This window comes from Podarcis gaigeae (genome assembly GCF_964106915.1).
Source record: "Podarcis gaigeae genome assembly, chromosome: 12".
NCBI classification, from domain to species: Eukaryota; Metazoa; Chordata; class Lepidosauria; order Squamata; family Lacertidae; genus Podarcis; species Podarcis gaigeae.
Genome location: NC_139688.1, coordinates 22,626,467 through 22,650,315, shown reverse-complemented (window position 1 = coordinate 22,650,315; position 23,849 = coordinate 22,626,467). Strand labels below are relative to the sequence as shown.

General features: G+C 43.7%; 1 protein-coding gene across 7 annotated transcripts in view; it reads left to right on the top strand.

Annotated features, from left to right (window-relative positions):
* Window positions 1-1,999: 1,999 nt before the first annotated feature.
* The window catches only part of KIAA1217, a 363,096-nt gene continuing 341,246 nt past the window's right edge, over window positions 2,000-23,849 (top strand). For 2 of the 7 annotated variants that reach the window (XM_083704593.1, XM_083704580.1), the window contains exon 1: window positions 2,141-2,482. In XM_083704593.1, coding sequence (XP_083560719.1) covers window positions 2,407-2,482 — 76 coding nt within the window. In that variant the 5' untranslated portion in view covers window positions 2,141-2,406. Of the gene's footprint in view, window positions 2,483-18,554; window positions 18,724-23,849 lie in introns of those variants that run through there. The other 5 variants (XM_083704568.1, XM_083704576.1, XM_083704573.1 and 2 more) reach the window with 5 other exon arrangements.

The window sequence follows — 23,849 nt, the reverse complement described above, 5'->3', positions numbered from 1 at the left end:
CAGCAAAGCAACTGCCTTTTGGGGTAGACCAGGGATGGCAAACTTCAGCCGCTGGGGCAAAATATGCCTCTCCCTGGTCTGTCTGCTTAGCCCATAGGACTCTCCCCAGGCGACCCCTTCCTGGAGTGTTTTCTCCCAGTCCTTGAACTGTGATAATGCCTCTTGCCTGCCTGGTAGGAGGATCTGGTGTGTTTGTTTGTGCATGTGGAATGGCCACTTTTGGTTTTTGCATGCTGATGTGAGCATAAACTGAAGAGTCTCACACACTGTTCTGCTCGCTTTTGCATCTGGCCCTGCCTGCTCCTTGGTATGGGACCCCTGGAAAGCTGCCCCATGTGGTAATGTGGTCCTTGGGGTAGACAACACTGGGCTTGGTGGGCAGTCTGACCTGAGATAAGGCAGCTCTCTGTGACATGAGATTCCCCAAGTTTATAAATCCTCTTAGAATTAAATGCGCTGGAGTTCCAAACTTGGGAACTGAAGTGTGGGAGCACAATGCAGTCAGAGGCAAAGCCCCTCTTCAGTTTCTGCAACAGTTAATCCCTGCAGCTTATTTGCAGCTGAACACACTCCTGTACAAGTATTGTAACCAGTGTTATCCCCACCCACCAGATTTAGATGAACCTTTCTTCAAATAAAACTCAAATCAGTTCACAACATGAAAAAATACTATGTAGTAAGCAATACCAACCCCCCCCCCAAAACGTGGGTTCCCTTGCCCCAGCCACCTTTGCCACACTCCACTTTTATGGCATGCTCTGAAGGAGTGCATTGGATGGCCACTGGGTCTGGGTCTAAATCAAACTTCAATCTGGAGAAAACACAGTTTTCCCCACCAGAAACAGAGGGACAAGGGGAAGAGTGAATAAGCCCTGAGCAGCCAATAAAAGCAACTGGATTTAGTGGACTAGTGACTGAAGGATGTCTGGCTATGATTCAACCTGGGAACCAGATCCCTGCTCTGTCCAAAAAGTTTCTGCCTCTTGTAAAATATTCTAAATTGTAGTTGTTTACTGGGCTCAACAACCAGGAGACCTTTTCATGCTGATCACCAGCAGAAAGTCTGGTCAGTGGAACATAGGAAACTGCCTTATATTGAGTCAAGTAATTGGTACAGCCAGCTCAGCATTGCCCACACTAACTGACAGCTGCTCTTCAGGGATTCCAAGAAGGATTGTGGACATCCAACGATGCGGGATGCTGGGAGATTCAAGACTGATAAAAGGCAGTCCTTCAGGCAGTGCATAAACTCAGGAGGAAGCAATGGCAACCAACCTAGATGGCATTAAAGGAGAATTAGACAAATTCATGGAGGAGATGGGTTACTAGTCATGAAGGCTCTGCTCTGGTTCTACAATTGAAGGGCAGCAGTGCAGTTGCTGGAAGCCACAGGAGCGGGGAGTGCTCTTGTGCTCGAATCCTGCTTGCAAGTTTCCCACTGGCTGGCCACTGTGAAAACAGGCCTACACGGGCCAATTGGCCTAATCCAAGGTGGCTCTTATGTTCTTGGGTCTCTCCCAACCTTAGTTGGAGATGAGGAGCCTGAACATGCAACCTTCTGCTTGCAAAGCAGAAGCTCTTCCATCGCAGGATGGAAGCATCTCTAGGAATAAGGACGCTAGACTAGATGGATCCCATCTCCAACATGGTGCCTTCTAGCCCTTGTTGGACTACAACTCGCCACAGCCCCTTGCCAGCATGACCAGGGGCTGATGGGTGTTGTAAGTCCAGCAAGGAGGTCAGGAGGTCAAGGCTCCATCCGACGGGCCACTCCCTCGCTACGAATGCCCTCCACCATTACCAGCCGGCTGAGCTCCCTTCCTCTGAACTTGGAGCCAGAAGACCCCTTCCTCCCAGAGAGGCCGGCTCCCGGGCCACCAGGCGTGGGGATTGGGCGCCGACCCGCCTTCCCCCGGGGCCGCTCTCTCGCCCTCGGAAAGGGGTGGGGGGTTGGCGCGGGGATGGAGGTGACGCAATGCCTGCAATCCCGAGGAGAGCTGCGCAGCGGCGGCCTGAGCAGAGGGCGCGCTCCGAAGGCGAAAGGGAGGCGCCGCTGGGGCTTCTGGCGCGCGTGCGGCTCCGCCCCTGCCGGCCGGCCGAGCTGAGGCGAGGGGGCTGAGGCGCCTCCTATCAGCAGAGCTCTGCGCCGCTGCTCCAGCCCGCGCGGCTGCTTGCAGGTGAATTGAAAGTCGTTGGCGGGGAGGGAAGGACACAGCCGCCGCCGCCTCCTCTGCTTCCTCCTGACTCTGCTGCTGCTGCGTCCTGGTGGGGCAGCTGAGGCGCGTGAAACCCGCACCCCCAGCCGAGCCCGGCGGCTTTTTTTCCTTCTGCCGCTGCAGGGCAGCTGCTGCGCTGTGCCCGTGCCCAGGAGGCACCCGCCTCAGGGGAGGCACCGGCCGGCCAGGCATGTCTTCGCCGAGGGGCTCCCCGCTCGCCAGAGACCTCGACGGAGCGGGAAGGACAGGCAGCCTCAAGCGCGCAAGTAAGTCTCCCCGAAAGTTTAGCCTTCGCAGCCGGGGGTGAGGTGGGGTGGGGGAGGCCGTATGGTTTGCTGTGAGATAATCTGCTCTCCTCATAGTTTCTGGGTTAGGATGACTCGGCGGCAGTCTGCACATGCTCAGAGGCGCGCTTCTCTTTATTGCTTCACCTTTCCCGCGCCTTAGAAATAGATCCCTTTCCTCTAGCCTGTAAATGGTGCCCCGGTTAGTACCAGCTGCGGAACTGAGCCCGCGTCTCGCAACCTTCCTGCGTGGCTAAGAATGGCTCCAGGCTCTCTTGTCTTTCGTTTCGACGACTGGAGGAAGGACTTCACCTGCGCCTATGGATAATGAGAAGCCGTCTTGTGTTTCCATGTCCCCTAAGCTTTGGGGAAGACTGGCTAAAGGGGGCGTGGGGAACATGTCACCCGTGGGTGTGGAAGGGGATTTCTCGGAGCAGGAGGGAGGCTCTTCCAAGTCCGGTTAAGGAGACTTTGAGGCTGTAGTCTTCTGTGCACTTAAAAGTGGGAGTACATCCCATGGAACACACTGGGATTTGCTTCCATTTAAACGTGCAGTAGGATGGAGTTGTGTGTGGTTCAGTGGGTGATACCCACACAAATGGAGGTGGGGTGGGGATTAAGGGGACTGGTCACTCTTTTGTGCCACTTTCCTTGATCTCCCCAAACCAGCCATCCCCTTGTGAGAGCATTCTTGGTTGTGGGATAACAAGAGACTTGACATATTAACTGTGTGGTGAGGACTGGGAGACTGTTTCTGTTCTGTTCAAAGACACTTTTTTTTTTTTTTTGCATGGCAAACTTTACTAGCACTTTGGAAGGACAGAATTCTAAGGGTTGGAGAATGCGGTATGTGTGGGTCCTGCTACCCAGGAGTCAACCGGGTTTCAGATTTGGTTATTGCACCTCTGCATTTCCATTGCTCATCCCTGTTCCTCCATGATATGGTTGTGGCCATCTAGTGTGATGCTGATTTTGCTGATATTACCTTGGGATCATTCACTGTTTCCTTTTTTCTCCCAATCTTTCCTCTTCACCTCTGCACCCATCCATCATCTGCAAGGAGGCTAATTTGGGAGCCAGTGGTGACCTTGGAGCATTCTTCCTAGCCAGTAGACCTATAGAACATGCACCTTCTCTCTGGGCTGCAGTCTTCTGCTTCAAGCAGGGTTCTGGCAACCTTGGACTTTGGATTCTAAATGCATTATTTTGTAGGTGTATGTATATATAATCTTTCCCTGGGACCAAGTCCTTCGCTTCAATGCTTATTCCGCTGTGCGTTTGGCTCGCGTTGCCCTTGAGCAAGGGATTTGGATTAAGTTGCCCAAACTTCTTTCTCCTAGGCAAACTTCACCGCTTGTGCTCTGTAGTTGGTGGCTGGCTCCGACTGCAGCGAGTTAAATGCTGCTGCTTCTTGCCCCGTGGATATATGCTGAGCTCTGCAGAAGGACCTGCTACAGCAGCAGTTTGCATTGGCAGATAATCTTCTGGATTTGTTCCTTGTCTGATGCAGGGGAGCAGTTGCCTGAATGATGGGAATTATAACCTTTGGTTCTAGGCAGCCTTTTGGGAAGGAGAGGTAATTTAGGTACCTTTTGAGATTAACACTGTTTTAATTAACTCGAGCAGGCTAATCGCTGGGCACGGGATTGGTTCAGGCTGTTACCTGAAAATGGGGAAAAGGCATGCTAAGAATAGTGAAATAATACTGTGTCCTTTTAATTGGGTTGCTTTTTTATACTCCAATGACTTCCTGCCTATAATTTGAGACCCCTTTTTAGCCTCTAATAAATAGTAGCTACCCTTGAGAGATTGTTTGCATCTGTACACCACGGTTGGAAGGCTCTGTAATCATAAATACTTTATTGTGCAAAATTACCCTTCTTATTATAAGATGCATGAGGAGTTTGCTGCTGCTGCTGCTGCCACCTCACAGAATGGAGATCAGTGTTTCCTTAGGTAAATTTGGGAGGAGATGCATGTCTGTATGACTATATATACCTTTTATATGTAGTACTTTCTAGCATACTAGGTATTTTGCAATCATTGACTTGTATCCTAGGGGAGGTTAACATAAAAATAAACTCTCAAAAGGAAAGTTTCTCCTCTTCACTACAATACACAAAAATGATAACATTTGCAGAACGCAGTCACTGCTTCAGCCATAAAAGCAGAGATTAAAATCACAGAGGTGATGAGCCTTTCCTTATTTTTTCCAGGCGTCATCAGGTGCTAAAAAGATAACAAATGCAGGGTCAGGCAAACTTCCCCAGGGAGAGAGTTACAAAGCCATAATGCAGACCCTATTTCTGGCTATCACCTACCTAATGTCTTGATGACGGGGGAACACAGAAAGGAGCCTCTGAGGCAGATTGCAAAGCAGGGCTTTTAAAAAAAGGAAAATGTAGAACTGCCCGATGGTATGTGGTTACAATTTGCATGCAAAACACACACTGCTGTGACACACCTGTGTGTTTTCCTAGTCTATGCCTATGTGCATTCTTGCCACCACATTTAGAAACCTACGTAGAGTAGGATAAAATCCTTGGAGCTGGAATTTGACAACACTAATACAGAAGAGTGTAGACACAAATGTTTCATGTAGCTTTGACCCCAAAAGGTCTTTGTTAAGAATGCCGTATTGGATATTATTGGAATCATTGCTCTTAGAATAATAACATTGACAACTTCGCATGGCTTATCAGGAAAGGGGGGGGGTCTCCGTGTTCTAGAATTATTTCCTTCAGATTAGAAATATTGGTGAATACTCCGTCAAGCAGCCTTTCTCAGCCTTGGGTCCCTAGATGTTGTTGGACTACAACTCCTATGATTCCTAGCTAGCATGGTCAGTGGTCAGGGATGATGGGAGTTGCAGTTCAAGAACATATAGGGACCCAGGCTTGAGAAAGGCTGCTGTAGAGGGTAGCAGTGGAGTCTGTTGGGAGTGTTTTTGGCAGGGGGAGGTGAAATGGGCTTGCTTGATCAGAGTCTGGAAATCTAAGGGAGCTTGAGCTTCTTAATTTACTTTTCAAATTGATCTCATACACTTTTTACATCACCCAACATAATACAGCTTGCATTTTAAAATATTCTTATTCAAATGCTCATTTTGTGTATGGCTGTCCATTAAATAAGGGTTTGGGCTTGCTTATATGTAAGAAGGTATTTATAGATTCTACAGGGCTTTACTATATGTGTGAACTGAAACAAACAAAAAACTGAACTGCTTTCTATTTTCAAAATACAACAAAACCTTATAATAAAGTAAGACAAAACAGTACCTGTACCAGTGCTAGATAATTCCCAGCTTAATATAATCATACTAAAATCAGAAAGATCTAACTCTTAACTGATAAAAGCCATAGTAAAAAATTGAATATTTAAACCTATTTACAAACCTCAAGAAAAAGAACCTGTTTTAACTCTGTTGCATCCCATAGCTGTGAGGCCATGAACAAAAAGGCCCTGTTACCACCCTTTCAGATTGTACCCAGAAATGAACCAAGGTCTTCTTCTAAAAAACTGACTTGATGCCTTCCATTTTTCCTGCCCCTAGTCAGTAATGCGTATGTTGTATTTTGAACTATTTATGTTCAAAGGCAGCCCCATGCTTGATAAACTGCAGAACGAAGGAGCATTTCTGCCAAGAGGCGAGTGGCAGACCAAACAGGAAAGTGGATGGGATCCAGACTGTGTTGAGTGTGGGCTGAGGGATTGTTATGTTCATGTTGGCTCACCTACTTCATTTATTTATCAGCAGCTGTATAATAACGAAGGGCTGTAGCTCAGTGGTAGAGCAGGTTCCCAGGTTCAATTCCTGGCATTTCTAGGCAGGGCTGGGAGGGACTTCCTGTCAGAAATCTGTCAGTTTGCCAATATACAACAGCTGTGTGAAGCAAGGCAGCACAACTGTTACTACTCTGCTTTTCTTAGGCCTACCAAAATGTCACCAAGCTTTCAAGTTCCCCAGAGTGCTTTATTAGGCTATATGGCTGGGGTCAGCATATTCAGCAGGGGGCCAGTCCACTGTCCCTCAGACCTTGTGGGGGGCCGGACTATATTTTGAAAAAAATAATAATGAACGAAATCCTATGCCCCACAAAAAACCCAGATATGCATTTTAAAGTGGCTGGGGAAGCTCAGCCAGATGGGCGGGGTATAAATAATAAATTATTATTATTATTATTATTATTATTATTATTATTATTAAATAAAAGCACACATACTACTCATGTTAAAACACCAGGCAGGCCCCACAAATAACCCAGATATGCATTTTAAATAAAAAGACACATTCTACTCATGTAAAAACATGCTGGTTCCTGGGCCGTCCGTGGGCTGGATTTAGAAGGCGATTGGGCCGGATCTGGCCCCCGGGCCTTAGTTTGCCTGTCCATGCTATATGGCATACTAATTCTTGGAGTGGAGAGAGGGAATAAGTTGACTGATGGTGAAGCCGTAGGAACTTTTGTCACATTTTTATTGGCCTAGTAAAGATATCACTCTAAAATGGATTTTTCTTCTTTTTAATGGGCTAGAATGGCTACCCTTACTTCTTGTTCCCCTATTTCAGCCATATTCAGCTGAACTCAGTGCTCTATTTCTCTCTGTCGCTAAATTCAGCACTACCCTTGTTAGCAGAACACTCCCCTGAATGACTGTGCCCCGAGGTACCCTACACAGAATGGCAGGAATATAAGCCAACCATCCTGGAAGGTTAGCAGGAAATCGGTTTAACATAGGATAGCCCCCCAGCAGCTGTGACAATACAGTTTTCTATCAGCAGAACTTCTTATTCTTTAAATATCCACTTAGTTTCAGGTTTGTTGGGCTTTGCACCTCACTTGTGACGGGCATTCTATTCACAGGCAGCAACCATTTCGCAAGGGCCCAGTTGATGTGCGACCACGGACATGTGCGTTGTTTTCAGACCTGGAAGGGGGTGGAACAGGCTTACATGTGACTATTGACAGACACCATGACCCAAAACGCAATCCCTGCACAAACAGGGAGTTGCCCTGTCTTTGTTTTATACACCCCATTGCTTCTACTTGTTCTCTGGGCGACTTACAAAAAGTCAAAATGACAATAAGGTAACATTAAAAGCTAGAACATTAAAACACCACCATTAAAGGGCAATGTAAGGAAAGGAGTCGGTGGAACTAAAATGAAAAATCCAATGCAAAGTGGCATAAAAGCAATGTAAAGAAACCTGAGATAATAAAATCCTTTGTTTGGCTTTGAAACAACATCAAGGTAGGCACTAGGCAAATCTCCCCATGGAGGACATTCTTCAGTCAGGGTGCCACCACTGAGCAGGTCTTTCCTTCTGCAGCTACCTGCCACATTTCAAATGGCAGGGACATTTGATTTAAAAATAATAATACAGTGGTACCTCTGATTACATACACTTCAGGTTACATATGCTTCAGATTACAGACTCCGCTAACCCAGACATATTACCTCGGGTTAAGAACTTTGCTTCAGGATGAGAACAGAAATCGCGCAGCGGCGGCAGGAGGCCTCATTAACTAAAGTGGTGCTTCAGGTTAAGAACAGTTTCATGTTAAGAACAGACCTCCGGAACGAATTAAGTTCTTAACCTGAGGTACCACTGTAATGAGTAATTCGGTTTTTTTAAAATGATGGTGCAGAGGGGTGGTGTTCTTAGGTCAGGATCTTGTGGATACATCCAAATGCTCATGTATACAAATACGCCAGGTCTTCCACAGCTTTGTAACCACAACTCCTTGCAGTTCATTGGGTGCTGCTTCCCATAATCCCAACCCTTTTCGGGTGTAGGAAGGGGGAGACCTGACGGCCCTCTCTGATCAAGTGTTTGTGGTCTTCGCTTCAGTGCGTGTTCACTTTTCCTAATTGAAAGTACTTCTCTGTCCCAAAGGCTGCATTTCTGAACAATCCAAAGCTTCCCTCACTCATGTGTTTCTAAACAAGTCTCTATTTCTCTTTCTCGTTTTTATAAAGGAACTAATCTCATTGCATGTAGCCCAAAGGTTTCGCTAAAAGGGTAAACACAGTGGATGTTTATAGAAGTAAGAATGGACAAACTAATAATGTGGTGATGGCTGCTGTGTTAGACAGCTTTTGAATGGGTTGGGGGAGAAAATCATGAAGGCAGGCCTACTGTCAAAACCATACATCCTTTGGCAGCTGCTGAAGGCCCCACAGGTGCTTAACCCCTGCTCTGAGTTGCCATGCTTAGCCTGTTTGTCTTTCCCAGACTGCTTTTTGACAGTTTAAATGGTGGGCTGCTTGCAGCCACCTGCTGCAGACTGTACAGTTGTTGCCTAATATTGCCACTGGAAATCCTACCAAGTTGGATTTTGCCTGGCACCAGCCCAGAATGAAAGAGTACATCTCCACTGCTATGATCCAGAATAGCTAAATGGAACTTCCATCTACAAAGGCAAGTATGGGGAGCCCTTGGTCCTGCTGATGTTGTTGAACTACAATTCCCATCATCCCTGGCCATGCTTGCTTGGACTGATGGGAATTGTAGTCCAGCAACCTCTGGAGGGCCAAAGGTTCCCAAAATGTGACCTAAAACAAAGTGAATTGGTTTTTGGTTGCCCCACCATAGCCACTGCCTTAAAAGTATTTACAAAAGATTGAATTACTGAATTGACAGGATTCTTTGGAGAACCTGGTGGGGAAAGATTTGATGAGTGTGTGGAGCGACCAATCTGGCAGCTCAATGTCTGTACCCACCCAACTCCCTCAAGGGAGAAGCCTAAGGCAAGAGGTAAGAGGAAGTAAGATTGGAATACGATTGACTATGTTTAATTAAAGAAGTAGATTTATTAAGAACATGCAGGATGCAACACTGCAACCCACCTTTGGACTGACAGTTATGAGAAGCGTGGGATTGATATACTGTATATTTTTTAAGAAATAAATTTCAATCACTTAAACAATTTGTACAATTTGACTTATAAATTTTTACAGACAACTAGCATGGGCATGTAGATCATGTGCTGCAGTGGATCCCCTTTTTTGATAGCAACCATCATCACCACCCAGGCCAGTGAACATAGTGGTCAGTTTAATGCAAATTGAAGGTTGTATACTGGAAATCGTAACAAACAGATGAAGTTATCTAAAGGTATGCAACGGCCACAGATCTGATTTGTACCCCAATTTGGTACCATATAAAGCACCCCCCCATTGTTGAGTGTCATATGGGCTGGGAAATTAGTTCAAGTCTTCTCCATTTCTCCCCCATAGACTACCAGGAAGTAAAAGAATGGCTATAACTTCATTTCCTTTTAACAGAAGAAGGTGAAATGTGCAGATATACTAACTCTTCCAAAATGTGTAAAGCCTGCCAAATCCAGATGCAAATATGTCCAGGTGTTTTTGTGCTGGGCAGCCTTAAAAATTTCTTCTTTTTTAAAAAAAAACCCATATAGCTTTTTAATTTTGGGTCAGAATTGGATGAAATTTGCAACCCTAAGGTTGCCAACCCTGCCAAGTTTCAGAAGGATGACTACAGCATTTTTCCTGCAAAGGCAGCAATTGCAGTCTGAGGATAAGTGTGTGTGTGGGAAAAGGAATAAACGAATCTGTTCCTCGTGTTTTGTGGACAATTGTTCTGCAAATTGCAAGCATGAAAGGGGTGCCCTGGCGAGAAACCTGCTGAATTACAGGCAAATAGGTCCAGGGGCATTTGTGCTAGGAACTTTTTAAAAGTTGATTTGTAGGTGGGAAGAAATAAAAAGGGATTGTTTTCCAGGGAAAACCATTCCCTTTGATTACAAGCTTGGCCCTTTGCCCTCTCCTCATTCTGGGGCTTGCTCTCATTTCATCCATCCTCTCTCTTTGGCATTGTATGGCAAGCTTAGAGAGGTTAATTTTTTTGTTTATTTCAGTAGATACTTGTCAACACATTTTTCTTTAAAAAATGTTAGGATTGCTAAAGCATAACAAAGCACTTCAGAAGATCCTGGTTCAACTCTTGCCGCTTTGTACTGTCGCCCAAGAGCCCTCCAAGGCACCCTACTTCATCTCAGAATTCATGAGCACCTGTTACACTCCTCTGCCAGGCTCTTCATAGGAACTTCACTGTGAAATGGTCACAGTGGCAAGACTCACTGCAGGCTGCTAGGCAGGTGAAACAGAGGTCAATTTGTACCACTGCCCTTTCGGCAAGCAACTTCGGGGTCTGCGTTTAACCAAAGATAAAATTTATTTGCGTTTCCTGTGACTGATTAATGCCTAACTTCCTAATTCTTTCTGACAACATATTAATACATTTTCTTCCTTTAGTTTCACTTTTACCATAGAATGTCTAATATGCAATTCTGTGGTAATGGTGCATTTGGTCTCAAAACACCGCCTCCCCCCACCACCAAACCATATTTGGTAAAGCAAACATGAAGTGAAACACTTAATCCTGCTCCAAGGTCACCTCTTGACAGTTCATCACTCGTAGTCCATGGAACAGTTATATAATTGCACGCTCAAGATGAGTATATTTCAATTCTTAGTGTAAAACAGAGATCAAGGCATTCTCCTAACTCCTAAAGCTTCTGCTACAAGAAAAATGAGGCATTAGGGTAGCTAAGTGGTTCTCAAACTTTTTCCCCCTGGGCCACACTTTCAGAATAAAAATTTGCTCATGCCACACTGAATTTTTTATTGATAAGACATACATTGGCAGAAGGAAGCAACTCCTAGCAGTGTTCGAGTTATAACACAGAACACAACTGCTTTATAATATGATCCTGGGACATCCAGAAAGGATAAAACAATGCAGCTACATAGGAACATGAATCATTCCCCAAATATAATTATAAATGAGTTTCTTGCATATGTACCTTAAGTATGTATATAAACTCACTGAGGTGTGTGAGTTTCCTTTTGCTGGGCAATCTCATTTATATCAGGTCTAGTTTGAGACCAACAAACTCTCATCTTCTCATCAACACAAAGAAGCCTTTCTCTTTTCTGATCTTTCATATTTGTCAGTTGATAATCGCTGTTCACAACAATGTGTCATGGAGAACTGCGGAAGAATAGCCAATGCTATTCTCCAGCACTCTTTTCAGTCAACTATTCTGGATCTCAGCTAGGATTGTTCTCAGTATAACTTGATGCTCTTGCTCTCTTTTCGAATATCTATCTGTCTATATTCTGCAAATAAAAGTATATTTTGATACTGTAATATACTACACTGAATTGTTCAAATGTTTCTTTGATTTGCCTTGAATATTCCTGTCACGCTTGCCATTCTCTCCTTCCACACCAGTATGGCATGCCACACCCTTTAAGAACTGCTGGAGTAGCTGTATTTTTAAAATTATCTAATTTTTAATTGACTATTTAGAAGAAATTAGCTGTCATATTATCAGAAACAGTCTACTGTGGTATGTCTTAACATTGCAGTGCCTACAAAAGAAAATAGTCTCCTTTTATCTTTGCAGATGTGTGTACTAAATCGTTCTTCTAATTTGCTTTACTTCTAATTGACTGCCTTTTCTACAGACTGCTTTTGAAATGAGATGGAGTCATTTGAAGATGAAAAAAATTGCACTTGGCTGCTGTGTTTTAGGAGACCTCACACACACACACACACACACACACACACACACACTGTGTTACATGGACATTTTCTCTCTGGTAGGAAGTATTTGTGACTAAAGAGTACATATGCCCTTGCTGTATGTTACTCGGCTGAAAATCCCATATGTATTTCTCCTATTGTTGATGGCGTTTAATTGAAATATTTGTCCTGTTAAGATTGTGGCTGTAACTTCAGGACAAAGTGGCAGGAAAAGATGTGTGCGTCAAATGTGGCATTGTGAGGTGTTAGGAGAAACTGCCAAGGCTGTTTGTGATGATGTCGGGATTTTGTGAACTCCCTCTTGACTGTCAAGTAGCGCGCTTGTCATCTGTCGAGTTGCTAAGGTCACCTCTAGATGCGAGAAGGGACAGTTCAATATCACACAAGATTGTGTGAAGCAGGAGGCGTAGTAATAGTAGGCTCAGGACCCCAGCATGCAAAAGATGTCCACCCAAGGAAAACCGTATTCACCATCAGCAGGTCGACAGACTCTCTGAGCCACATTGGAGCTGACAGTGGAATTCAGAACCAATAATTATTTTGTTGTACTTTCGTTTTCTGATTCTGCTCTTGACCTATGGTCAATCACGCTCTCACCCCATTTCAGACTCCCCATGCCTGCCTACAGGAGTGAAGAACCTCAGGTCTAGGCTGAATGTGGCCCTCTGCACCTTTCTGTCTGGCCCTTGGGAATGTCATCATACCACGCTTCCCCCAGGGAACACCCATTAGTGGTCCTGTTTTATTCCCTCTTCACATGCTTTTATTTTATGAAATGTGCTCTTGAACTGTGGTAGGCTTGAGCTGTGTATTTGTAGGAATCTCATGACTTTTGCATGGTTGCTAGTGTACAAAGAATCACATCCTTGGCTCTGCCCACTGTTGGCTTTGTGGCCCCTGAAAGGTTGCTCAGTAAAGAATGTGGCCCCTTGGGCTGGAATATTCCCCACCCCTGCTCCATTAACCTTCTTCTGGAAGCTATATTTCCAATAAGCAGCCCTCTGACCCTTCCAGTTTTTCTCTCTTGCTCAGGGCCTATCTTCTGAGCTTCTCCTTCCGGCTGTAGCCTTTGCACAGGAGGGGCTCCCGTGGGGCTTTTGTCTCTTCACAGCATGGTCCCTAAGGATTAAATGGCTCAGAAGATGAACATAACAAGAAATGGCATCAATCTGGATGTAACAGTAGAGGATCAGAGAGAGAGAGAGAGAGAGAGAGAAGTGGATTGATAAATCGAAGGAAGAAGTTATGTACTGTTAAATGAGAAAAGTGGATTTAATTGTTTTGTAGACTTGCAAGATAATTTTTACAGTGTTCTTCCTGCTGAAGAGTTAGTTTATAAGGATGCTGTGGAAATCTGAAGAAGTCTGATCCAGTGCCATGAAACAATGATTTTCTCCAAGTATTCTGTTTTATACAATACTATGAAGGTTTTGGCACATGTTGCAAAGTGTACTAGTTAAAGGGGAGTGTTTTATATTGTAGATGCTTATCTCTAAGAATCTGCCATAGAGGCGCTTTATTTGCTTCACTGTTTGCTGCCAAATGGCTATAGAATGGAGAGAAAGAATGTTGTTGTTTTTTGGTCTATTGACGTGTAATACTCTCTGGCTCAGGGAACTGATACTAGAATGCACATCTTCTTAAACGTAACCATTTCAAAGAGATGCAGGCAGCATTAGAAAACTGCTTGTTCCTTTACATCGTTCTGATAACGCATTGGGACGAAAATTCTTAACTTTCATGGATGCATGCATGCATGCTTTAAATTGGCTGTGATGATGACCCAGAACTACCATGGGTCTAAACCACTGAGCCTCTTGGGCTTGCTGATCAGAAGCTCGGCGGTTCGAATCCCCGCAGCGGAGTGAGCTCCCGTTGCTCTGTCCCAGCTCCTGCCAACCTAGCAGTTCAAAATCACGCCAGTGCAAGTAGATAAATAGGTACTGCTGCGGTGGGAAGATAAACAGTGTTTCCGTGCACTCTGGTTTCCATCACGGTGTTCCATTGCACCAGTAGCGGTTTAGTCATGCTGACCACATGACCTGGAAAGCTGTCTGTGGACAAACCCCAGCTCTGTTGGCCTGGAAGCGAGATGAGTGCTGTAACCCCATAGTCGACTTTGACTGGACTTAACCATTCAGAGGTCCTTTACCTTTACCTTTACCATGGGATATAGAGAGAATTTTGGGGAAAACGTGTTGCAGTTGAGCTGGGGGGTGGGTGGGGAGAGACGAAATGGTGTCTGGAATTATATTGAAGAGGGTGGAAACAGCAGGCAATTTTAATACCACTCTGTATCTGTTGTGCCCGTCTCTTAAATGAGGCTGTGGATCTGTGGATAAGTAATAGAAAAGTACAGCTGAAATAGCAAGGAACTGGAGCACCATCCCATTGATGACTAAACCTTCTCCAACCTGGTGTCTCCCAGAAGTTTTGGACCACAACTCCTATGAGCCCCAGCCAGCATGCCTCTGCTTGCTGGTGCTGAAGGGAATCATAGTCCAAAACATCTGGCTGTAACCATAAAGCAACTGAGGCATGCTCATTTAATCATCCAAAAATAATATTAAGAACAGGGCACAAGAGATTTATAATTATAAATCACCATTATAAAACTATTAAAGGTCTCAACAGATTGGGATGGGAGAAAAATGGTTTCTCTCTGTGTACGTATAAGTAAGGAGGCAATCAATGAAAATGGTTTCTGGTAGTTGCAGGACAGATGAAGTCCTTCTGCATAATGATTTATTTGGGGGACATGTTATCAATTGAATGAGTGTGTGTGTGTGTAGGGGCTATAACCAGTAACTGAACTGGGGATAAAATGGGTTTCTGAACCTGTTTAAAATGGGAGACTTGGATTAACATTTAGTTTCAATGTTTTCATTAATGCCGTTCGAGTTGTTGTTTAGTCGTGTCTGACTCTTCGTAACCCCATGAACCAGAGCATGCCAGGCACTCCTGTCTTCCACTGCCTCCCACAGTTTGGTCAAACTCATGCTGGTAGCTTCGCGAACACTATCCAACCATCTCGTCCTCTGTCGTCCCCTTCTCCTTGTGCCCTCCATCTTTCCCAGCATCAGGGTCTTTTCCAGGGAGTCTTCTCTTCTCATGAGGTGGCCAAAGTATTGGAGCCTCAGCTTCATGATCTGTCCTTCCAGTGAGCATTCAGGGCTGATTTCCTTAAGAATGGAGAGGTTTCATCTTCTTGCAGTCCATGGGACTCTCAAGCGTTTCCTCCAGCACCATAATTCAAAAGCATCAATTCTTCTGGGATCAGCCTTCTTTACGGTCCAGCTTTCACTTCCATACATCACTACTGGGAAAACCATAGCTTTTACTATACGGACCTTTGTTGGCAAGGCGAGGTCTCTACTTTTTAAGATGCTGTCTAGGTCATTTGTCATTTGCCATTCGAGAGAGGGTGGCAAATAGATGGACTTTCCCTCTGAGAGGGGAACAGTTTTGCAAGTAGAGGGGAAACAGTGGCAAGCCATCACTGGATTCTTTTACCAAAGTTAAAAGGAGAATAGTGCTGTGTCTTCAACAGCCCAATGTGACGTAACTTGCCTCTTCTCTCATCTGTCTTAATGACATTAGATCTCTAGGTAGCAGAGTAATTTACCTCCGTCTAATGGATGGGGGTTTAGAGCCTGAAATGTATCAAAAGCCTTGGGTAATAGTCTAATCCAGATGTTTGTTGAACTACAGCCCCCATCATCCCTGATCATTGGCTATACTGGTTGTGACTAATAAGTTAAATAACATCTGGAGGACGCTGTGTTGACAACCCCTATTAATGAGCCTCTTCTCCTTGTACCTAAATAACTCCCCTCTCTCATTCTGACAAAGCTGAAACGTGTCACTTGACATGCTCAAGCAGTTCTTATAAACCTTGGGGCTCCATGGGAAGAAGGAGCATGCTTCTTGTTCAGAGCAAATAACCCACCTTGGGTATCTTTAGTTAATAGCTAGTTCTGGAAATAGTAGAAACTCTGTATTGAAGCAAGTTGAGTGACTACAAATAAAACTCTTTGGAGTTGTACTGTGCAAATGGCAGGGCTGTTGCATAATTTAGGACTAAAGTGAAGGATGGTAAGAATGGGTCTTTATTAATACCGGGGCATTTATTAATTGCTTTAGGAAATACTGTTATGGTATAGAGCGTCTAGATGTAAGAAGCTTCTACGTGCATTGTAAGATGTATCAGAGAGTGAATTCAGTAGCTACTTGAATGGCGTAAAAGCTTTTGACAGCATCCTGCACAAAGTAGAACACTTGCCTGAAGAAACACTTGAGTTATTGGACTGAAATAGAAGGTACAAAAAGCCATAGACCTTACTTTTTAAAGGCTCATGGATACAACAGCATAAACTACTTTGCAGTTCTTGCATTTATGCTTCTGTTGTGATGCAATCACTCTGACTTTTCCCTTGGTTTGCTTCACTTCACTTGCCAATTAGAGAAAAACTATTTAGGAGGCCCAACTACCAGAAGTTGTGATATAGCTGTCTGGAAGGTAGTGCTTTCAATGTGCAGCATGTGTTTGATCTTTCCAGACAAACTGCTTTTTACTTGGCAAATCCTTAGGAGAGAAAAATGCTTTTCAACTTTTGAGAAATAGCTATTGCATAGTACAGCAGCAGCTAATCTCAATGAAGGCAATTAAACTGCCCTTGTACTTTATGTGATAGCTTGCTGCACATAAATTTTAACACCTAAACTTTCATTTTCTTCCTTCTTGGCACACAATATTTATTAACACAGAACTGAGTTGAAAGTGTGCTTAGTTCTTACACATGAGTCAGTTTGGTGTTGTGGTTATAATGTCAGACTAGGACCTAAGAAACCAGGTTTCAAATCCTCACTTAGCCAGGAAGCTCACTGGGTGATCTTGGGCTATTCACTGCCTCTCAGCCTAACCTACTTCACTTGGTTAACTTAGATCCATTCGTTTTAATGTGTCTACTTTGACTAGAACTTAGTTGGATACAACCCACTTTCTTGCACAATGTCACATAGAAATTTCTTCTTGCTCTTGTGCTGCAGTTTACTGCCAGAACTTCTTCCACTAGTGCCTCTTGGCACCCAACCAACCATTAGCTGTGATTCCTGCATTGCAGGGTATTGGACTAGATTCCTTGCAACTCTGCAGGTCTATGATTCTATAGCCCTACATCTTTAAAACTGCATTGAAGTTCCCAGCTACTATGATTGATCAAAATGGAGTCAAAAATAGACATTTGTGTGTCACTGAAGAACATTTGTTTGAATCACTTTTAGGTTTTTAAAAGAAGTTGAGATGAGTAATGTCCTTAAGCAGACAAAATTTAGTAGGATTGTTGTGAATGGGAAAGGTCAAAAGGGAGCTGCGTTGCATTGTAAGTCTCACATTTGCTAATTACCTGGGGATTTCTGGTGACACTTAAAAGTCAGGGTGAGAAAATTAGGGAAGACATGGGTATGGTGAAGGGCCTGCAATGCTTTCACTGGCCTGCTTCACGTATCATGCTAAAAACCACTTTCCCCTGACCTTGGGTTCCCAGCATTATTGGACTACAATCCGGGGGGGGGGGGGATTTGTAGATAAGAACATAAGAAGAGCCCTACTGGATTGGACCAGGGTTTAATCTAGTACACCATCCTCTTCTCAAAGTGACCAACCAGATGCTTATGGGAACACTGCAAGCTGGGCCTAAATGCAGCAGCACACTCTTCACTTGATTCCAACAACTGGTACACAGAGGCATATGGCTTCCAGCAGTGGCAGGAGGACATAGCCGTCATGGCTAGTCACCATAGATAGCTTTGTCCTTAGTTCACAAGTCACTGTAAAGCGCAGTTGAGCTTAACAACACATAGAGCTTCTGCACAGGGCTAAAATTTAAGGTGCCTTGCTGCTACCCTGCTTCTCGTGCTACTGCGTTGCTGTGAGCTAAGGCATGGTTTTTGCTTAGCGTTATGTCTGAATCCTGGCTTGTGCTTTGTTTCCCCTATTTCAATAAGCCAACAACCACCCATTGGTTACAGCTTGTGGTGTCTTTGGACAGAAATTTCATTTTTTTTTACTTAACTAAACTTGTATCGTCTGAATCCGACGATGTGAACTATGGTTGGTTTTAATCAAGTCAACTTCAAACCCTTGGTTATAAATCTGTCTTGTTTAAACAAATTGTAGTTAACATTAACCAGATGTTTGGTCTTGGATGTCATGCTAAACTGTAGTCAGTTGAAAGTGGAACCCTCTGTTTAGGATCACACTGGAGAAGGAGAGGGGTCGTACAAGCCCAAGGTCTAGCGTGGCTTCTGAATGTTGTCACTGTTACCCTATGTAAGGGATATTGACAAATAGCACTGTTTCAAATACTCTGTACTCAGTTGTAGTATTTTTCACTGAGCAAAGGTCACAGCCATATGGCAATCTATGTATATAGTTCTGTGTTTGTTTTTTTCTACAGAGGCTTAATTTTGCAAATGCATGCTTGTTTCTTAACGTCCTCTTGGCGTCCTCTTCCATGGTTGGAGTCTGGCAGATTTCTTTGGAGATGCAGAAAGCAGAGAGATCCCCCCAGAAGTGTGTGTTGAGAGTCACTGGACAGTGTGAGCTGCCAAGGTAAAGAGTGTGAGGCTGCTGTCAGAGGAGGTAAGAGTTGTTTGAGTCATTTTCAAAACTCTGTGGTGCTTAAGCAGGTGAAACTCTAAGGGCCAAAAATCATACTATATTAGAGTTTGGAGCTTACGATGTGCTTGGTATTAATTCACATAGTGTTACTTCACGCCACAAGATGCTACAGACCTGCTGAGGCTAATAACTAAGCCTAGGAGTGAGGTAGAGAAGCTCTGTGCCCAATCTTGCTATTATGATTTAACAAAGTTAGGTAAAGTTTCTATAAGTATTCAGTAAGTTACTCATAGTTCTTCTGCTTGGTTTTTACCCTCGACCACCAGGGTCCGTTACAATTTGCTTTGTTTCTGTTTAAACTGAAAATAAATAAAACTTAATAGCTAATGAAAAGTGTATGGTTTTTAAAGGCAATTGTGTTAAATCCATGGCAAGCCAATTCCCTGAGCAGCATGACATATCTGACAATAATTCATGTAATAATAGGTGGTCAGTTGCATGCCAATCCTGTTTCCTCCCTGTCTTCTGGGAGTGTCTGGCAAGAGGGCTAAGTTGCATATGAAAGGGAAGGAATATGAAGATAGGTCTCAGTTGAACTTTTATAAAGTTTTTATATCTCCCTTCGATTCAGAATTTCTAGGCTGGCTTACAGAAAGAGCAAACATGGATTTATTTATTTTTCACATGATTCAGCTAAGCTTTATTTATAGTAATGCTTAAAACTAGCTCTGTGATATCCTTCAGCTCTTAAGAGAACAGATTATACATCTTAACTGGGCTTTTGTAGCAAGAGAAATTGGCTAAGGTTGGAATCCTAACCTCACTTACCTGGGAATAAACCCCCATTTGAATACAGTAGGACTGACTTCTGAGTAGACATGGTTAGGATTGCACTGTGAGTGGTGAAAGGAAAGTGCTGAGCAATTTTGCACCCTTTGCTGCAATATTGAGAATTATTCTTTTCGGCAAAGCCCTTGCCAAGAGATGTGGGTGGGGATTGCACTTTGCATCTTACAGGAAAGTGCCTTCTGGTTGCCTCTTATAAGTAGCTGCTGCAGTCTGCAGCAACATGAGGAACCCAGAAAATGGGTTCCTTGGCAAATCCTTTGCCAAAAGCAGGGAAGGCGACCTGATTCTTTGGCAAAAACGGATCTGAGCACTGTTTTTTAGCTAACATTTTACTGAATGCTTTCTGAAATGTCACCTTTTGCTGCAAAATACAACCCCCCATAAATATTGGTGCTAGTATACATCCTAACAATGGGTTTGGGGCAAATCAGCCTCATGGTTATCTCTTTGCCTTTTCCAGTTGCTTTGTCTGTTGTTGCTGCCTTCTAGGTGCCTTCTAGGACAAAACCTCAAGCGTTTTGTCACTTTTAGTTTTATTAGTATTATTATTACAAAAAACACCTGTTCTTCCTGAGATGGAATAATAGAATCATAGACGTGTAAGGGACCCCTAGTGTCATCTAGTCCAACCCCCTGCAATGCAGGAAGCCCAACTAGATCATACATGGCCATCCAACCTCTGCTTAAAAACCTCCAAGGAAGGAGAGCCCACCAGCTCTGTTCCATTGTCAAAAAGCTCTTTCTGCCAGAAGGTTCTTCCTCATGTTTAGTAGGAGATGTAGAAATGCACCCTAAAGGTAGCATTTGGGATGTTGCTGCTACTTCATAGTTCTTGCACTTGTATGTGCTGGTTTCAGTGGTCACCTAGAAGTTACTTGGAGCACATGTCTATTCAAAAGCAAGGCCCAGGGAGTTCAAATTAGACTTACTCCCAGGTAAGTATGGATGGGACTGAAGCCTTGACGATAAGGTTGGGACTACTGTGGGGGAGGGACCTGTGGCCCTCCAGATGTTGCTGAACTACAACTCCCATCATCCCCAGCCAACATGCCCAATGGCCAGGGATTAAGGGAGTTCTGGTCCAGCCACCTCTGAAGGGCCGCAAGTTCCCCACTCCTGCATCCAGTGGAGTTGATTAAGGAATTCCTAATGACTTTTATTGCACTGCCCCAAATCTTCCTCCTATTACACCCCCAAGACTCTAGTGTCAGCACTATGCTGTCTTAGCTGCTTTCTAAATAGCGATTTGTACATCACCTTTGGATATGTGTGTGGAAGATGTCAAACAAACCAACAAACCATTCCCTTTCCCTAGAGCTCAGGCAGAGGAGAATCAGAGTACTGTAGTTCTTAAGAGTGTTAGATTACAGCCAGTGGGGCCCAGACTAAAATCTGCAGCATTAATGAAACTGGTTGACCTTGGCTAGTCCCTATCACTCCATTTACAAAGCAGAACCATGAATGCCACCGGGGGCCCTGTAGAGAGGGAAGCGTTGGATATAAATGTGGTTAATGATGATAGCTGGGTGTAACTCCTAACCCAGCCTAACCCACTCGTAGCCCAACTCCTAGCCCATGATACAAACACTCCTTTGTGTGTATTTATCATGACATTCTACTCAAGATGCAAAGTTTGGCTTTTATTAGTAAACATGTAGCTTTCCTGCTTGTGTTTATTGCCCAGTGCTGTTTTCCACATGCAGAGCAATTTTAAAGGTTACTGGGGTGAGTTCTGCCGCTGTCTACGAGCACAAATAAAGCCTATAAAAACATTGCTGGCAACATTTTTGGACCAAATCTCAATCAATCCATCAATCAATCTCTCCCTGCCCCCTTTGGGTTGGTGGTGGGAAGTTTTTGCGTCAATATTTTATGTGTTTGCCTGATGTACTTAAAAATTCTGAGGGGATATTTGTCAAGGGCATTAAATAAGGTTAAGCTTGATTGAGTGTATATCAGATGTACAAGTGTGATGCTGTAAAATATTAAAGCACAGCTGCATTTTATCTTTTTCTCCCTCATTGGTTTTGATAACTTCTATATTAAGTAGGAATAATCCTGAATGAAATATTTGATGCATATCTCATCAGAATGGAAAAGTAGATCATAAGGTTGTTTTAAAACTTTTGCAGCAACTTAATTTCTATAAACAAGCAGGAAAGATAAAAAATTAATTACTTGATGAAGATGAGTTGTGGGCTTTTTAAACCCTCCTCCTCTTGACTATGATGATGATTATTGAAGGGATACATTGAGGAATGCAAGGGAGGTAGCATTTAAAATACAGTCATACCTCGGGTTGAATGTGCTTCGAATGTGGGTTGAGCGCTTCCGAGTTGCGCTCTGTGGCAACCCAGAAGTAATGGAGCGCATTACTTCCGGGTTTCGCCACTCACGCATGCGCAGACGCTCAAAATGACATTACGCGCATGCGTGAAAGTGACAAAATGTGACCCGCGTAGACGCGCCGTCGTGACTTATGTTGCGTTCAGGATGTGAACAGGGCTCCAGAACAGATCCTCTTTGCATCCCGAGGTACCACTGTAATGAAAGGGAATAGCTATTACAGAACCAGTATGCAATGGAGGGGCATATCTTTAGCTACACCTGCACCATAGATAAATCCATTATGACTGTCAAGGCAAAGACTCATGGGAACTGTAGTTTAAGGTTGTTTGGAATTGTAGCTTTCTGAGGATCTACTCTCAGCATCCTTAACAAGCTAGATTTGACAGAATTCTTTGTGTGTATGTGTGTGTGTAGAGTCATGACTGTTAAGGTGTTATAAGAGTGCCCTAAATGTATTGTGTGGATGTAACCTTAACCAGGTGCAATCCTGCAGTCTTGCTCCTGATCTCTTAAACATGATTGAATGCAGACATAGCATAATCTGATCTAGTTCCTTCCTAGTTCGTTTAGCTACTCCTGCAATGGGAGGAAAGACGTGGGCTAATAAGTTATTACATGTGAATGCAGTCATTGTAGACCCTGCTCCCAGTAGGTAGACCAATGGTGTGACTTGGTAAAAGCCAGCTCATATATGTATTCTTGGAGCTCTTATCTCAAAGAGACATGGAAAATTCTGAGAGCTGTTTTAGACATTGCAAAGGAGCAGCAAGAGAGGAGGCTTCAATGGCTGAGAAAATCTGAAGAGACTCTGCGACTCAGAGAATTTCCTCTGCGTTGTATGTTTTCTATGTCCGGATAACTGAGAATTCCTTGGAGGCTGCAAAATATTGCTTTGCCATTTCTCATCTTCTGCATTTTGAGATTAAAGGTCTTCATAAATCCCAATGTATCCATCTTAAAAGTTGGATACGCTTAATTAAATGCATAATATCCTGCTTTAAAGTTCAAACCAAGTTCATTGTTCTTGCGCAAACCTTGTATCTAAAATGAGGAGTATTAGGAATAGAAATGTGCCAGGTTAGTGTTCTAGCAAAATCTCAAATGTTGTGTTTTCACTTTGCCAGATTAATCAGTGATACTGATGGGCTGCACTAGTTGCCTCTCTCTCTCTCTCTCTCTCTCTCTCTCTCTCTCTCTCTGTGTGTGTGTGTGTGTGTGTGTGTAAAAGCTAAGTATATTCATTCTTTGAACTTTTGACATACTGGAAGCAGAACATCAAGGGCACATGGTTTCATTTAGCATGCATCAGGAGATTTTTGCCTTTCCAAGAGTAGTATACAACTCAGATCATAAGCAGCTGTTTGCTAATATGACCACAGATAACCTTTCACCTTGGGGAGGAAACTGATATAAATGTCCACCTGTAAGGAATGTGCATTTCACAAGGACTACGGATAATCTTTTTCAGTTTTAATGTGCTAACTACTAGAAAGGAATGCTGCTGACATGGGGAATGTAGTACGACTTCCTTTTTATGTTAACTTTATGTCAAGCACTTTTAAACATGGCCCTTTGCCCATTATCCATCATGTAACGCTGCCTATAGAGCCTCAGATCAATTTATCTTTTAATCTTCAGTTCCCCTTTGACTCGGGCACTTTTCTCTCCATTCCTTTGTACTCCCTGCAAGCATCTGTAAGTTTCCAAAATCACATTTGGTTAATATCACTTTATGGTTGCATTAGTAGGCAATGATAAACCAAGAACCCTGGGTTCATAAAGCACACCATTCGCATAGCTCGACCTGCTTTCTCCTTTATGTGAGTGGATAAACAAACCCAGGCAGCCAGTAGCTTGGTGATGCATCTAGACCAGAGGTTATCGTTTGTTTGTCTGTTTCTTTCTTTCTAACAAGCTAGGATCACAAGCAGCCTTGAAACAAGCTTTAT